The following is a 17,759-nucleotide window of genomic DNA, read 5'->3' as shown; positions in this document are numbered from 1 at the left end:
CTTCTGGGGAACTGCAGTTTTTGTTTTTCTTTCCTCTTTACAGGTTTCTCAAAATCATTCAATTTAAATGAAAATTTATATGGATATTTTCTGTACACATCTGAAAGGGCAGAAATCCCACTGATAAAGCCAAAAGAATTTTGCACAAATACAATAAAATACAGAGAACAAAAACTATAGAAGATGTTATCTGGGGTACAAATATAAACAATACAGTACCATTTGAGTAATTTAGCAACATAACACTCATACTTTATAGAAATAAAACTGCAAACCTGGAGAATGCTCTGACAAATATTAAACATTATATATACAATGAGGTAAATGTACCTTGGTCTCTTGAGAGGTAATTTAAGTTTAAAGCAATTGACACTTTGAAGCATCTCCTTGACACATAAAGAAATACCGAACACCCCATTCCATTGGCACAATGTGAAAAAGGGATATCAAAACACGGTTCATGATATTCAATTCACAAATCTTGTCAAAATATAAAAACAAATTCAATTAAGTTCTTTTCTTTGAGCTTTAAGAAACAGGCTGAATGTTATTAACACATTCTTGAAAGTCTACAGTTACAAATAAGATTGCATAATGGTGCCGACAAGTTTAAGAGTACGGACAATCCTCAGAAAGTCTTAGAATTTCAGCACTCCTAGAGAGAGGGCCTGTGGGTAGTCCAGCATTCCAAAGAAGACACAAGGAGCTACAGATGACACGTCCAGACCCATTCTTTAGGATCTCAAAAATATCTGAACTGGCATTTCCTGCCATGCTGTAACAGAACCGTTATTTGGAATCTCCATCATTTGGAGCCAGAACACTGCCACAGTCAAGAAACAAAAAGAAACAGCTGACTTACAATCACTCTTTCAGTGCAAGGATAAAAATAAATGTTGACAGGACATGTCCAACAGGATACTGATTTTGTTCTGCATTTTAGTTGGCACTATGCCATCTTGTTTTAGAAAATATTCTATACGGGACAGCTCTCAGATGTAGAGGGGGAACTGAAGGGAGCTCACGTGTGAGCTGCAGAATGGCCAAGTGGCCACTTTGTAATAAGAACTGCAGTGTGCAATTGCTGACGTCACTAACCATGTCACTGTGCGCGGACTCAAGGCCCTTCTTGAGCTCTCTCACTACAGCAGAACTACAGGCTCCTCTCTTCTGACAGCGCCCTGTGCCCCTGCTTCGGGCACAATGAACTCCTGCCACCATAACTGCTACCTTGCTGCCTTCCACTGCTCGGCCATAGCTGAAGTCACAAAACAGCCAGCAGGGCCATCATCCACCCCATCTCCAAACTTAGAGAACCCTCCCAGCAACATCCAGTGACTCAAGGAAATGGAAGCATGTCCCACAGCTATTCAAAAGGCTGCTGAGGGGAGATGGCTGGGGTGGTGGCAAGGCAATCTGTCTCTGAGTCAGGGGCCAGCAGGAAGGCAGGCTGAGAGAAATGTAAGCTGAAGTTAGGAAGGAAGGACCGGGGATACCCGCACCCCATGGGGTCTTACCTCCCTCATCCCCATTCCTCAGGGGCACTGACAAAATGGATGTGGACAGGTAATTGGTCTTAAGGTATATTTTAAACCAAGTTTAATTTTGAAAGGTGAGCATGTGAAGATGGGCAGTATAAACAAAGGCTTGTGTGTCTAAATGACAAAATTAATACTCTAGTCAAACGTATCTGCAGTTACAGCCATAGTAATCATGATCTATTTCATTTTTAAGTAACTTTCATTTTCAATAATAATTAATCAGGGTTTATCAAGCTGTCATTACCCATAAAAGGAATTTGCTGCAGTAATTTGTAAACTGAATTTAGAACTAAACTCTTTTAAACTTTTAAACTTTAAAAAAAATTCCCTGACTCACCAAAAGTACATTTTATCCATGTAGGCAAGAAGAGTAAAATTACAACTGAATCTTTGATTTAATAAAGAATATCTTCAGTAAAAGTTGATTACCTTATATGAGAGTGAGAAATCATGTATCTCAATTTTAGATCAGACAAGAACGTTTGGTATGTTCTCAAAATTATATAAAAATAGTTTTAGCATTGGTCCCCTGGATTTCATAAAGCAGATCTGGCAGGCTTAGAAATGGGGAAAAAAAAAAGTACCTAATCACAGAGCTAGAGATTAAATAGGAAATAAAACATAATTATAAAACAAACCCCTCAAACTCATTCATTTGCTTTGACAAAATCATGGTAACTACAGAAAAAAACTCAAATTTGGAGTCAAAATATTAACCTCTAAGCACATTTTCCCCATGATGTTTTTAAACACATGAAACTGACACTAAATTCCTATGCATATGTCATTCATTCTAAAATTACTTTGGCTTTAAGACCAAATAGTCTTTCAAATTTATTCTATGTTTAAGAGATAAGACATAATCAGAATGCAGCTCAGTCAGTGTAAATGGCCACTATCTCTTATTGACCAAATACTATAAAGGTAATTCTGACCCTTTCATTCGGAAATTGATAGCACTATGAAGTCAATGTCTTGCCTCATTGCTATGATAGTTTTTCTCCCATCAGAATAAGATCACAGTGATAAAGAGAACTCTGAAAACTGTAAAAGCCCTAAGACTTTAAGCACTGGAAGTAAAAACCAGTTATTATAAGCTAGTTTCAACTTACTGTGAAGACCGTGACGAGTTGGCTTTAAACATTGAATTCGACTGAAAACACCTGTTAAATGGAGAACCTATACCCAGAACGTTCTTTAGCTACCACTCTCCCAAATGTTAAGGGTGCACTAAACTTATTACCTAACCATGTAAATAAGCAGTTGCAGTATCTGCACACAGAAGGAAAGACTGAATTAGAAGCTGCCTTCCTCAAAGTGTAGTGAGACCTCAGAACCACGCTAACTCTAACCTTAGTTACAAAGACAGAAAGTCCACTGAACACTGACTCCTACATAACAAATGTGACTCTCTTGCACACCTGTTATCTACTCAAATGATTAACTACCTTTACCTTCCTAGAAAAAAGGCCTGTTATTTAACATTAACCATACCCTAATTTTAAATGTAACTCATTTCTTAAAAAAATAACACTGTCTTTGATCAGATAAAGGAAAAAAATGGCTTACAGAATGCCACACAACTTTTCACAAGCAGCTAGACAAATTTTCCCTGTTAGAAAAATCAGTCTGTATGCTACAAGTTTTAAATTAGTAGAGTACTATAAGCATCTACAGTGCCACTTGGTTTTTTTAAGGTATACTTACAGACAACATAATTTAGATGCAAAAACTTGATGTGAGAATATTCAAAAATGACCATGATAACATTTACCAATTAATGCCACTTCATTTCTTTAGTGGTTTAAGCACATTTTGGTAGAAGAAAGGCATTTTCAAAATGGAATACCAAATGACATACTACAAAAAAAACCCTTCCAAAAAACAAAACAGAAAATGTCTGGGTTACCCAGATAAATAAACTTTTTGAATTAAAATACTACAGCTTTTAAGACACACAGACTGTAAGCAATTCTACTTATTTCCATTAGAAAGACACAGAAGCGGCACTTACTGGTATAGTACAATCCCATTTTGAAGGCATGTAATGTTCTGAATATGTGAAAGAACAGTAATAGTATACAAAATACAATTGCATAAATTATGTTCCTCACTACTATATGAGGTCATTTTTAGACTCAAGATAAGAGTTTTATAAGTGTTAGTTTTAAGATCCTGAAAATTATAGAACAGTACATTCAAAGTCTGAATCAAGGAAACTCTTTAGTGGTTCAGAATCCTCTGAGAATGTACTAACCAGGAATAAATCACTTTCTTTAAAAATAAGAAATGTTTCGTATAACTCAACAATCCAGCTCCTTTACCCTTAAAGATGATCTTCAGCACAGCAGAGTTAATCTAAAGTTAAGACCAGCAATCATCTTTAAAAAACAAAAAACAAAAAACAAAAACCCAAGTTTTGTGTTAATAAAAAATAAAGGTAGACTACACAACATTTTGTAACTGTCCTGGGAAAGAAGTGTTCATAGTGCACAGAAAGGACCCTGGGTCCAAAGAAATCCTGGGGAGTTTCCGTTGACCTTATTACACTGTTGCAAAAGGAAGCAATATCCTTCTATTCCCTCTCAGTGAGATAGAACAATTGACCTCCCAAATTAAAACCCAGGAGCAGATCCGAAGGAAAAGTAGAGTTCAGGCAAAGCTGCAGAACTACATTTTGATGCCTTCCTGTTGACTGAGTTGTGACAGTGTTTTCTTAATACGCAAAGCCGTAAGCCTTGCTGCTCCATTGGCATACCAACATTCTCTCATAATTTTAGCCATTACTCTCAAGGCCTGCAAAAAAATAGAAGAAAAATAATTAATGAGTGCCAATGAGTGCTTTCCATTCATCTGAATAAGATCCTTACTCTGTACATCTTATTTCCAAGTATTATATGTTCAATTTTTTTGTTTTGTTATATTTCCGCATTATTTGTAATAGCAAATGAATAGAAATGACTTCCAATTTCCATCAGAGGGGTACTGGTGTCAGTAGCTGGAAAGCAGATGGATGAGGGCCAACCTACTTAGCAGACCTGAAAAAGCTGAATCCTAATCCAGAACTGTCAAGGCAAAAAAGGAACCTGACTCACAGAAACTTCCCTAGAATCAAGGAATTAACTGCATTGAGTTCCTCTGATGTGAAATTCAAGCTAAAAACAGGAGGATCAATCAGCTAAAAGAGCTGGAATCCCAGGTACTTGCCCCTCCCCAAGCTTCACACAGTTGGATGACTGCCCCACTCCAACCCCAGCAAAAGATTAGAGGTTGTATCGGAGAGGTAAAACAGATTTCTGACTTGGGGAACATGGGGGCAAAGTTCCATACTGACAAATCGCTAAATGACAAGACCATAGGTTTTCTCCCCAAAACACGGGCAGCAACTTGTAGATACTTCTCCAGGCAAGAGACGGAAAGAGTCTTATTTGGGAAATGTGAGCCCAAGAGGAAAGACCTGAGGAAACCAACACATCAGTGACTCCCAATCACTGACAGAAGTAACCCAATTAGGTCACCCTAAAGGTCACAGTGCATAAGGTCCGTTCCCATGCACAAAGTTTCCATCAGCTTCCAGCATCCTGTCCTTACACATGAGGAGAACAGGAGTTTGATCGGACATCGGAGAAAGCAGTATGAATACAGAAGCTGATACAAAGAGATCAAAGTAACTTGGACAAAACAGTTGTACAGAGAAGAAAATATCAACAAATTATTATTAATATCCTCAAAGAGATAAAGAAAATACTCAGAGTCATCACTGACAGTTTTTTGCTTCTTGTTTGACTTTGGACAAATGTGACAGAAGAATTGGAAAATAAACCTGATTAAAAAAAAAAAAAGATAAAAGTTGATAAACCTCTCAGAAATTTTAGGAAAAAACCTGATGGATAAGAGGGAAAAGATAAGAAAATTAGAAGGCCTCTTCAAGGGGCTAACATTCAAAACTAGAGTGCAAGAAAGAGAATGGAGGAAAACAGAAAGGAACAAATCAAAGAAATACTTCTTTGTACTTCTAGGGACACTTCCTATTGGTTTCCATATAAAAACAACAAAAAGCCCATCACATACATATACTTATTCCACATAATTATACATTTATGGGGAGCCTACCATTTATCAGATACCATCTTGGGTACTGTGGATACAAAAAAGAACAGACAAAATATCCCTACCCTTGTAAAGCTCACATTCTAGGGAGCCGAAGCATCTCATTAATAAGTGAGAAACACGGACAGTCAGTGGTAAGTGTTAAGGAGAAACATCATTTAGGGAAGGAGATAAAATATGCCAGGGAAAGAAGGTGATATTTCAAATGGGTATTATGTCTACTAACAAGGTAACATCTGAGCAGGGACTTAAAAGATGGGGGAAGCTGAATACACCAAGAGACAGGAAGTCACTGGGGTCCAGGAAGGAAGATTCACTGTAACAGAAACAAAGGGAATCCCAGGACAAAAGGTGAGGGATATTCCAAGATGAAAAGTGCACAGCTGGCCTAGGGAGCTATAGTTCCTGACTGGAAAGGATCAGAAGGTTCTGGGAGATACTTCCTCAGTTATTCTACCGGTTTCATGTTCTTAATGTATTTCAACTATTGAGAGGTGATTTATAAACCACAGAAAAGTGAAAGACTGACTTACTGTAAAGTGAAATAGAAAACTAACCAAATAGAGAAAAAACAAAAATGACAGCAATAGCATTAATTCAGCACGCTGTGACAGTAACTGCAAATTGCATTTGTGCTCTTCATGTTTTCTGTTAACTTTTCCTCATGCTTAAAAAGAAATCTGTTTAATAATGTGCTCTACTTATTTAATGAATGCATGAATACTTTGGGTTTGAACTCCATAATATCAAGATCAAATTTGTAAAAGACAAAATCTAGCCCAATTTCATTTGTTAAACATGCAAATTCTCTGACCACACTAAGAAGTATTTTTATCTGGGCCTGGATACTTGATTTCATTGAAACTCTCTCAATGTCTTGACTATTGAGTCCTACATTAATTTAAGATGTAAAATCAACTACTTAAGTCACCAGCTTTTTATTCCTCTTAAGCTATAAAACTTCACATCTGGAGGAAAACGCTCTGCCTTGCTAGTATTATAATAGTGATGGCTAGCAACTGCATAAAGATTAAATAAAATTTATCTAATGAATTCTTTAAATTTACAAGTACAAAAGCATTCCTAAAATTTTTGTTAAGAGCTGGGGTTGAGAATCTCAGGCACTGCTGGAAAGCATTTTCCCCACATTCCAGGTGAATGGTCACACAGGAAATCAGGTGAGTAAGATGTCAAATCATCGGAACCATCCTCTCAATCACCTTACCCAACTTCCTCCTTTTAAAAGGCACATTAGGATCTGGAAAACTGAAATGATTTGCCCAAAGTCAGACTCTGAAACGGTGGCCAAGCTAGTCTAGAATACAGTTTTCCTAATTTCCATCCAGCATCCATCCTACTGTTCTGGGCTGCCCTGATAAAAGGACGTATCCATTTAAAATGCAGGTGACTTCTATTTGCAGAAGACATAATACTATACATAGGAAACCCTAAAGACGCCACCAAAAAAACTACTGGAACTGATAAATAAATTCAGTAAAGTCACAAGATACAAATCAATGTATGGAAATCTTGTTGCATTCCTATACACTAATAACGAAACAGCAAGAGTGAAATTAGGAAAACAATCCCATTCACAATTGTACCCAAAACAACAAAATATCTAGGAATAAACTTAACCACAGAGGTAAAAGACCTATACCATAAAACACTGCTGAAAGAAGTTCAAGATGATGCAAAGAAATGCAAAGACATTCTATGCTCATGGGTTAGAAGAACAAATATTGTTAAAAATGTCTGTACTGCTCAAAGCAATCTACACATACAAAGCAATCCCTACCAAAACACTAGCAGAATTTTTCATAGAACTAAAACAATCCTAAAATTTGTATGGAAATACAAAAAGAGCCGAACCAATCTTGGAAAAACAAAACAACAGAACTGGAGGTATCACAAATCCAGACTGTTCTATTACAAAGCTGTAGTAATTAAAACAGGTGATACCAGCATAAAAATAGACACAGAGATAAATGGTATAGAACAGAAAACCCAGAAATGAACCCAAGATTATACGGTCGTATCTTTAACAAAGGAAAAATGAATATACAATGGGAAAAAGTCTCTTCAACAAACGGTGTTGAGAAAACTGGTCAGTCACATGGAAAAGAGCAAAACCGGACCACTTTGTTAAACCACACACAAAAATAAACTCAAAATGGATTAAAGACCTAAATGTGAGACCTGAAAGCATAAAAATCCCAGAAGAGAACACAGGCAGTAATTTCTCTAACATCGGCTGCAGCAATATTTTTCTAGGTATGTCTCCGGAGGCAAGGAAAATAAAAGCAAAAGTAAACTACTGGGACTACATTTAAATAACAAGCTTCTGCACAGCAAAGGAAAAAATCCACAAAACTAAAAGCAACCTACTGAATAGGAGAAGATTTTTTAAAATTAATTTATTTATTTTAGAGAGAGAGAGAAGAGTTGGGGAAGGGGCAGAGGGAGAAGGAGAGAGAGTCTTAGGCAGACTCTGCACTGAGGGTAAAGCTTGATGGGGGGCTCGATCTCACCACCCTGAGATCATGACCTGAGCCAAAACCAAGAGTCGGATGCTTAACTGAACTGCACCATCCAGGCACTCAGAGATGATACTTTTAAATGACGTATCGATAGAGGGTTAGTATCCAAAATATGTAAGGAACTGATACAACTCAATACCCAAAAAAACAAAAAATCCAATTAAAAAATGGGCAGAAGACACGAACAGACCATTCTTCAAAGAAAACATCTAGATGGCCAACAGACACGTAAAAAGATGCTCAAAATCATGCGTCAGGGAAATGCAAATCCAAGCCACAATGAGGTATCACCTCACGCCTGTCAGAATGGCTAAAATCGAAAACACAGAAACAACAAGTGTTGTCAAGGATGTGAAGAAAAAGGAACACTCTTGTATTGTTGGTGGTAATGCAAACTGGTGCAGCCATTGTGGAAGACAGTATGGAGGCTCCTCAAAAAATTAAGAAGAGAAATACCCTATGATCCAGGAATCACACTACTGGGTATTTACCCCCGCCTCCACCAAATACAAAAAACATCGAGTTTTTTGTACCTATGTTTGTTGCAGCATTATTTTACAATCGCCAAACTATGGAAGCAGCTGTGTCTATAGATAGAAGAATGGATAAAGAAGATGTGGTATATATACAATGGAATATTAAAAAAGAATGAAACCTTACCATTGGCAACAACCTGCATGAAGCTAGAGGGTAAAATGCTAAGTGAAGTAAGTCAGAGAAAGACAAATATCATATGATCTCACTCATATGTGGAATTTAAGAAACAAAACAAATGAGCAAAGAAAAAAGTGAGAGTGAGAAAGAAAGACACAAACCAAGAAACAAACTCTTTTTTTTTTTTTTTGTAAAGATTTTATTTATTCATTCGTCAGAGAGAGAGAGAGTACAAGCAAGCAGAGCGGCAGGCAGAGGCAGAGAGAGAAGCAGGCTCCCCACTGAGCAAGGAGCCCGACGCGGGACTCGATCCCAGGACCCTGGGATCAAGACCCGAGCCGAAGGCAGTGGCCTAACCAACTGAGCCACCCAGGCGTCCCAAGAAACAAACTCTTAACTACTGAGAACAAACTGATGATAACCAAAGGGGAGATACATTGGGGAATGGGTTAAATAGGTGATGGGAACTAGAGAGTGCACTTATTTAAAAAAAAAAAGGCAAACTTAAATCCATCCATACTGGTAAATGCATTTAATGTAACTGGATTGCACATTCCATGTAAAAGATAGATAAAATGAAAATGCAAGTGCTTTGCTTCAAGATTTAAATACTATTCTGATACACTGATGGCCACTACAAATGCTACACAGCCCTTTTGATGTCCTTGAGACTGAACCTGAAAACCAAATTATTCCGTTTTTCACCCACTGGTTTAACTGCCATGGGGACAAAAAAAGAAAAGAAAAGAAAATTCTTGTGTCTATTTTCCTTAAAGAAAAGTACCAAATTTCCACACACCAAGCAGAAGCAGTTTGGAAAATTGTGTAGTATCCAAAATAAATACTCACTTCACAACTCTGCCATCTGTTTGGAATATTTGGCCTTAACTTCTGTTCACAAACAACTTTTCTCATTTCTTCAACTGATGGATCAGAAGGTACGAGATCATAATAAGGCAGCTGGTAATCTTCATGAATTCCTATATTGGTTAAAAAAATTTTTTGAAAAATTTACTCAGATAATGCTAGACTATTCTTTGTCTAGGAACACCCAAGAGTTCTATTTCAGGGTTTCATTAATTAATTAGTGAAGTGGAACAGGGCTTATAGCTTGCTCTGTCTCATTGACACCTGCCATCAACAGCCCATCTCTCTGAGTTGGTACTGGGTCCATACCCTGAAACTAAGTCTCACTGTGGGATCAGCAAAGACTTTTAATGATGGTTAACCACGAGCTGTAATGACCTGATTATCTTTTCCCAAAGAACCCTCATGTGCAAGAAATGAGAGTTTTTATTCTGTGAGTGCTCAGCCTTGGTATAAGGATAGACACTTTACCATGGAGATGTAAATCCTACAAGCAAATCTAAGGTGTAAGTCCTTTACCTCTACTTGGATCTGTCCTCTTTGCTACAAAACAGAGACACACTCTCCCTCTTACTGCCACATAAACCTGAGTCCCTAATCTCAACCAAGCCTGGAACCCGCAAGGATGAGAAACTATTGCTCAAGCAAATATCCAAAGTTCTCAATCTAAAATTTACTTAAAATAAACTTAGTTTAAAAAGTAGTGAAATGGCAATGTAACTATATTCTGTATATGTAACTTTCAGCTAAGAAGTTAGACAAAATAACCACATTCTTGGCGGGGGAGGGGAGGGGAGAGGGAATGAATTTGACCCAGGTACATGCTAGAAACAGCCTCCTGGGTGGCCTCTCCATTCTAAATAACTATATTCCAAGATAACAAGGGCTTGGTTTCTGATGCTTCCCAAGATTCAAATGGAAAGAATAAAAGAATATACTAGAATTGTGTCATTGCATTTCCTCTTACTGCAGGTTTATCTCCTTTATTTTCTTTGGCACTCTCAGTGATCACCTGGTGAACATAATTTTAGACTGTTGATGTGTATGATTTCATTTAGTAAACTAAAAAAAAAAAAAAGGCTCTCCTGGAACAGCCTCTGTTCATGACAAACTGCTGGGGGAAGGGGAGAAATTTACCACCAATGGAACATCGTCGAGCTATTTCCCAGAATACTAAGCCCATTGCATAGATGTCGGCACGTTTGAAGGATTCAAAGTGTTTCATATTTATGGAATCATCTAGAACTTCAGGGGCCATGTACCTAAAAAAGAAGTCAGCAATTTACTCTATGGAATGGTGGTCACATTACTCTTGAACTGTTTCATATATTTTCTTTTTCTCCTGAGAAATTTTTTTAAAAATCAGTATTAACTTTAAGACTTTTCTCCCCTTTCAGCATGGTTCTGCTACTTTTTAAAATGACTCATAACTCTTATGGAAATTTTCCCAAAGTTCATAAAGTACAAAGTGAAAAATCATTCCATTATAACCACCCAGTGTTAACACTTTGATCAACATTCACAAATATTATATAGCCAAAATCATATTAAACTCAAGAAAAATATTTAATATCCAAACTGATTTGAAAATTAATGATGTAAACTAAATGTCATGAAAAGCTGAAATAGCAATTTGATGCTATCTAGCTATCTTATGATCTTAGTTTCCAATGGAAGACACATATGTGGGGCGCCTGCGCTGCTCAGTGGGTTAAGCGTCTGCCTTTGGCTCAGGTCATGATCTCAGGGTCCTGCGATCGAGCCCCGCATCGGGGTCCCTGCTCAGTGCGAAGCCTGCTTCTCCCTCTCCCCCCCCGCTTGTGTTCCCTCTTCCCTTGCTTGTGTTCCCTCTCTCGCTATCTCTCTTTCTCCGTCAAATAAGTAAATAAAATCTTCAACAAAACAAAACAAAAAAAATAAAAAAAAGAAAGACACATATGTAACAATCATGACTATTATCAATGTCTTAACATACACCACCTACTTTGTCAAGTACTATGCAGGGACCACATAATTTAATCTAGAAGTCTTCTCACTAAAACAGGATGGAAGGCAGAATGAGGACATAATCCAGGGAACAAAATAATAGATAAAAAATGAATGCCAGTCCTCCTACTGATGCCACAGTGTAGGGTTCTGAAGTTTTAAAAATGCTACTAAGGTTACAGATCAGGATTCCTGAAGACCTGCAGCAACCACTGTCCTGGACCCCTAAGTCAAGAGTTCTAAAAGTCCTTGTTGAATCCAGAAATCATAAATACAACTGAGATAGAATGAAGCTTGGCTCTACCTAAGGCCAAGGCAGTAACGTGAAGATACACTGTGGCAACATGCTGTGACAATACACAGAGTAAGGCCTTTTGGGTCAGAAAAACCTAGGTTCAAATCTCAGCTCCTTAGGTTACCATCTGTATGAGGCTGACCCCATTACTTAATTTCCACGGGGCTGTTTTCTCATCTGTGAAATGAGGGCAATGACATCTATCTAGTCATGTTCCTTAGAAAACTCATGGATTCAACAAATGTTTACCGAGGATCTACTATGTATTAGGCACTATAATGGACTCTGGTAATACAAGTCTACTCTCAAGCAGCTTGCAATCCAGCAGAATACACAGACAGTAAATGGAGAGTTAGAATACGCTAAGTGCCTTAATGGTCCAGGTTCAGCCTGCTATGAGAGCCCTTGGCAAGGGCACCTCAGTCTAGAAAGGGTTTCCTCTGAGAAAGGGTGAGTCAAATCAGGGAAACAGCAGGGCAAAGTCTACTCTAAGATACAGTACATGCAGAAATTCTAAGAAGAAAGAAAGGTGTATCTCCAGGAACTAAAAATCAAAAAATGGTTGGGTTAGCTATCATATAGCATTTGAAGAAATCATTAACTGAGATTATATATATAAATTATATATGACATATTAAAATGATTGGCACATATTGGGAACCCTATAAGCATCAGCTACCATTACTATTATAACTAATATAATGAATGATAATATTTTCTGGAAGGGCCACCTTCATCAGCAGGCATCTTTAAAAGTCAGGTAACCTTGGCTTCAGAGCAGGCAAGACCATGAGATCTTCTACCTGTGGGCAATCTAATAAAGTAGAGGTTTGAGTTTCAGAAGATATGTACATACAAACGAGAAGGAAATGAAAAAGAAGTTGATTTCAGAAGATATTAAACACTCTTCACAAGCATACCTTTTTGTTCCCACTCTGTGATTTGGAGCAATATCTATTGTATCTGTGGCTGAATCGTGTCTCACTGCCAGTCCTAAGTCTGCAATACAGCAAGTTCCATTCTTCTTTACCAAGATATTCTTGGATTTCAAATCTCTATGAGCAATGGCTGGTTTCCCTAAAGAAACAAAAAGTAAATGTGATTGCTTAAAAGGTGATACCAATCACAGTTCTACCCTTTAGGCTCAAAGCCTCTACTCCAGCATTTCAGCCCACATTGCCCACAATGCCTGACATGACTAAACAACCTCAAGTAAATCGTTATACCAAAAGTTGCTGAAATTACATTTCTTCAAAGAAAAGAGAAAAAATAACATGCTCCAAAAGATGGTGCTCAAAAAACATAAGTCTAACAACTCAGACTGGGAGTTAAAGATGTTTGTTGATATCTTATGAATTATTTATGGAACTCTTGTCACAGACTGGTATTTCAGTCCAAGGACCAAGCATCTACACCACTTCCTTTACCCACCAACTGTAATATACACAGTATAAAATTTACAATCTTTAATACTAACAATGGAAATCCTGGAGTCCTCCTATACTGCTGGCAGGAATGTAAAATGCTGCAGCCACTTTGGACAAAAGAGTCATAGTCTAGTAGTGCCTCAAAACCATTAGTGACTGTATAATCCAGCAATTCCACTGTATAAGAGAACTAAAAACATATACCCACCAAAAAAGTATACACCAATGTTCATAGCAGCATTATTCACAAAAGCCAAAAGTGGAAACAACCCAAGTGTCCTTCAACCAATGGACAAATGCGGTATACCCAAACAATGAGATACTACTCAGCCATAAAAAGGAATGAACTACTGATACATGCTATAACATGGATGAATCCCGAAAACATGCCAAGAGAAAGAAGCCAGTCACAGAAGACTACATATGATATGATTCCATTTACAGGAACTATTCAGAATAAGCAAATCTAAAGAGACAGAAAATAGATTAGTGGTTGCTCAAGATTAAGGAGTTTGGGAGGAAATGGGGAGTGACTGCTATGGGCATAGTGTTTCTTCTTGGAGAGATGAAACATTCTAAAACGGACTATGGTGATGCACAACTCTGTGAATATACTAAAAGCCACTGAATTATGCACTTAAAATGGGTGACTTATATGACATGTGAATCATTAAAGCAACAGAACTGTTATTATCAACAGTAATGATTACAAAGATGAGGGAGGCCAAGATGTGAAACAGCATGTGTGTAGTAATGTGGGGAGTGAGGGAGCCACCAGGTGGCAAGGGGATAATCAGTAAAGAGAGATATATTGGCATTTGATACCCTACATGGCACAAAAATCATACCATAACAATTTCATAACTAAAATTTAGTATATAATTTTTCAACTATAAAATGATCTCATGCAGTCTCCTTATCTCAGGGTCAAATATAATTATTAGATGGCCAGATAACATTAGGTGGTGGCATGCTGATTTTTAAAAAGCATGTTTCATATTACATTTGATACTACACATAAAAACACACATTCTGTCAGACTTGAATTCTCAAATCGAGATCTTCAAAAATCACAAGACCAGATGCTACTTTTAAGAACTCACGTATCAGTGTTGCTACGAGAGACTCTCTAAACAAATTCCCCTATTCCTAACTTCACCTGAAATTTTCAACAGAAAGATAAAATAATTTCATCAAAATTTTAAATCATTTTAAATTTAAAATTCATTTTAAACATCTTCATTTAGGCTGACTTCTTACAAACATTTTCTAATGGACATTAGATTCATGGGAATTTCAAGTTTAAATAACATAAGTACTTTGAGTTACCTTGGGTACCAACAATCTCCATGTGGAGATGGGCAAGTCCGCTTGCTGTGGACAAAGCAAGTTTTATCATTCCTTCCACAGTAACTGTATATCTGTTCAAATAATCAAAAAGGGATCCATGCTCATGATAATCTGACACCAACCAGAGCTGAGTCCATGTACCATTGTCTGTAGAGGAGAATAACAATGTTTCAAATGGGTTGCAGAACATCCATTTATCCATTCAAAATTTACCACTCAGTCCTGAATTCTATGACTGCAACATGATGACCGTACTTAAGTCTGTATGTTATTTCCTTCATATTTTCACTTTGTCTCACATTATTACATACATAGCTTTTAGATCCTCTGAGTAAGCCCCCTATTCTTGAGATAAGGCAAGGAGAACTAATCCCACTTAAGAGATAAGGAATCATAGTTCAAAGATGGTGATTTTGAATCTACACAGAAGACAGCAGAGCTGGGACTCCTGAGTGGCTAGAAAGATGTTTGGTTCAGGTTGGGTACTCAGTGGTTCTTTCTAGAAGGAGGAAAGGAAAGGGGAGCATGAGGAAGATGAGAAGTATCTGGAGCCCACTGTGGCCACAGTAAGTAGGAATGGAATAATATAGGACAAAACTGAAAGTGAGCTTAAATGAAGAAATGCAAGCTTTAATCACAGACTGTACATTCAGTTCACAAAGAAGTCAGATAAGAGGATTATGATTCCAAGGTTGCAGCTCAGAAAAAATATAAAAATAGTGGTATCATTGACAAATGGGAAAGCTGGGACAGGTCAGGAGGAAAAAAAGCTGGGGATGAATCCAGTTTTACATAAGGTGATTTTGAACCTCAACAACCAGGAATATGTATTCCAAATATTTGTCTGTAAACTAATACATGGATTTGAAATGTGTTTTCCCATGGAAATCGTGGTAAAGATTCTGGCTAGGCTTCTAGGTTAGGCTGGTCCACAAAAGCTTATCTAGCATAGGAATAGCAAGAAAACCACATACCAGGAAGCAGCACAATTCAGTAAAAGATACACACTTGGGGGTCATCCTGCCCTGGGGTGAAATCCAGGGCCTAGTTATTATTGACTATGTGACCTCAGATAAGTGAGGCTCTGCTCCTTCTTTTACACAGCAAGAACACCTTACTTTTGCAAAACTGTTAAGAAGATTTAAAAAACAGGACAACCTTAATTAAGCATTTAGTAGAATGCATGACTCATAAGAACTTAAAATGGGTTGTCCCCTTTCCCTAATGGTTGCAAAAAACAGCAACAACAAAAACCCACCCCAACTGACATAAAATAGATTCTATATTTTAAGGCTGTTACTTCAAGGAAAGTAACTGATTAGATGAGATGAAGAAGGGTATTTTCAGAAGATTCGGGAGGCGATTTCTGGGTACTTTCGAAAGAATTTAGATACTCAGGACACTAGTTCTTTACAAACTTTATATATAAACAAAGTTTATTCTTCCTAAACTTTATAAACTGATTCTATTCAAATGTATAGCTTTTCTTTTCCCTGATATAAATGCATCACCATTTGTATCTGCATGCTTATTAATCATGACTGAATTCTGAAAGGCTGACAAAGAGGAACACAGGCAGATGAAAGAAAGAGAGATTTTCTGAGGTAATTAACAAGAGAGGCAGAAGAAGGATATGTAAGAGGCTGTGTAATATAAAGGGTTGCCTGAGGGGGAATTAACTAAATCAGGAGGATAAAGATAAAGGAGAAGGGAACTGGGGTGGATGTAGCCCATCCTACAATGTTTGTAGGACGGACAAAGTCCATTAACCCCTGACAAAGAAGAAAGAAGAGGGTAGTGAAGACCTAAGAGGGTGAGCCAGTTCCCATGGTGACCACCAGATGACAGCACCAGCTTAGCTGCTGCCTGAGCAAATGGGGAAAAAAAATTTCAGGGCACAGCAGCAAGGGCATTTTCTGCCAGGCTGTTTGCAACTTGGAACGTGCCTAAAACATGTTGGGCTTGGGTGAGGTTTAAGCCCCAAAAGGCAGATTTAAAAGCAACCACCACAGTCGAGTTTGAAACTATGCATGTGGCTAAGTCCTTAAAGGGAGCAATTACTGTTTGCAGACCTAGAGCCTTCACACAAATCAATGAAAAGAGTTTTTAGAAAACAAACATAACTATTAAGTAAGAAATGAACACAGAAAATCTACAGTCACAGATCATTGTCTGTAAGGCTATTTTAAGAGTGAGAAGGGAAACTAAATGGTGCCAAAGGCAGAAGAAAATGAAAACAAAGGACTTAATCGAACTATGACCACTGCTTTTGTTTTTACATTAAGTAATACTGAATTGGAAGTAGCCACTGATACATCACTGCCTACATCCATCACATTCATCACTGTCCCAAGTCACAAAAAAGAGATAATCAAGAGGCCCCTGGGAGGCTCAGTCAGTTAAGCATCCAACCCCTTCTTTTCTGCTCAGCTCAGGATCTCAGGATTGTGAGATCAAGCCCCAGGTGGCACTCAGCGTTCAGCGAGGAGTCTGCTTAAGATTCCTTCCCCTTTCTCCCTCCCTGCCCTCCCCATCTGCTCTTCCACCCTGCTCATGCTCTCTCTCTCTCTAAAATAAATAAATAAAATATTTTTTTAAAAAGAGAGAGAGAATCAAATATTGTATGGCTCCTAATGTGATACATATATCGATATATAATATATAATATACAATACATTTTATACAAGTATATCATATAAAGTGCATAATATATAGGCAGGTATATAATATTTTCAGGAAATCAATAAAATTACTCAGATTGTCTCTAATCCTAACTACCAGTTTTTAAATACAAGGAGCAAGTTCAGAGATACTATGGAAATTCAATCAACACAATCCAGAATATGATAAGCCCTACAGGACAAACAATCCAGTTCTTTAAGAAACTACAAGGAAAAAAAAAATGAAGAGGAACAAAGCAATTTTAAGGGATTTAAATTAAATATCAACCAAATGCCATCTGTGGATTTTGCATCCTAAAAGTGAATAA

General features: G+C 37.5%; 1 protein-coding gene across 2 annotated transcripts in view; it reads right to left on the bottom strand.

The window, feature by feature from the left end:
• Positions 1-3,228: 3,228 nt before the first annotated feature.
• TGFBR1 (transforming growth factor beta receptor 1) overlaps positions 3,229-17,759 on the bottom strand; it is a 52,934-nt gene continuing 38,403 nt past the window's right edge. For both annotated transcript variants that reach the window (XM_032860698.1, XM_032860699.1), the window contains exons 5-9: positions 14,750-14,917; positions 12,914-13,070; positions 10,850-10,974; positions 9,695-9,825; positions 3,229-4,337 (exon numbers count right to left, since the gene is read on the bottom strand). In XM_032860698.1, the coding sequence (XP_032716589.1) occupies positions 4,212-4,337; positions 9,695-9,825; positions 10,850-10,974; positions 12,914-13,070; positions 14,750-14,917 (707 nt within the window). In that variant the 3' untranslated portion in view covers positions 3,229-4,211. The remainder of the gene's footprint in view (positions 4,338-9,694; positions 9,826-10,849; positions 10,975-12,913; positions 13,071-14,749; positions 14,918-17,759) is intronic.

Source organism: Lontra canadensis, unplaced genomic scaffold (genome assembly GCF_010015895.1).
Source record: "Lontra canadensis isolate GAN:19392208 unplaced genomic scaffold, GSC_riverotter_1.0 scaffold19, whole genome shotgun sequence".
Lineage (NCBI taxonomy): Eukaryota > Metazoa > Chordata > Mammalia > Carnivora > Mustelidae > Lontra > Lontra canadensis.
Note: the sequence above shows the minus strand (reverse complement) of the source record. Positions and strands in the feature narration are given on the sequence as shown.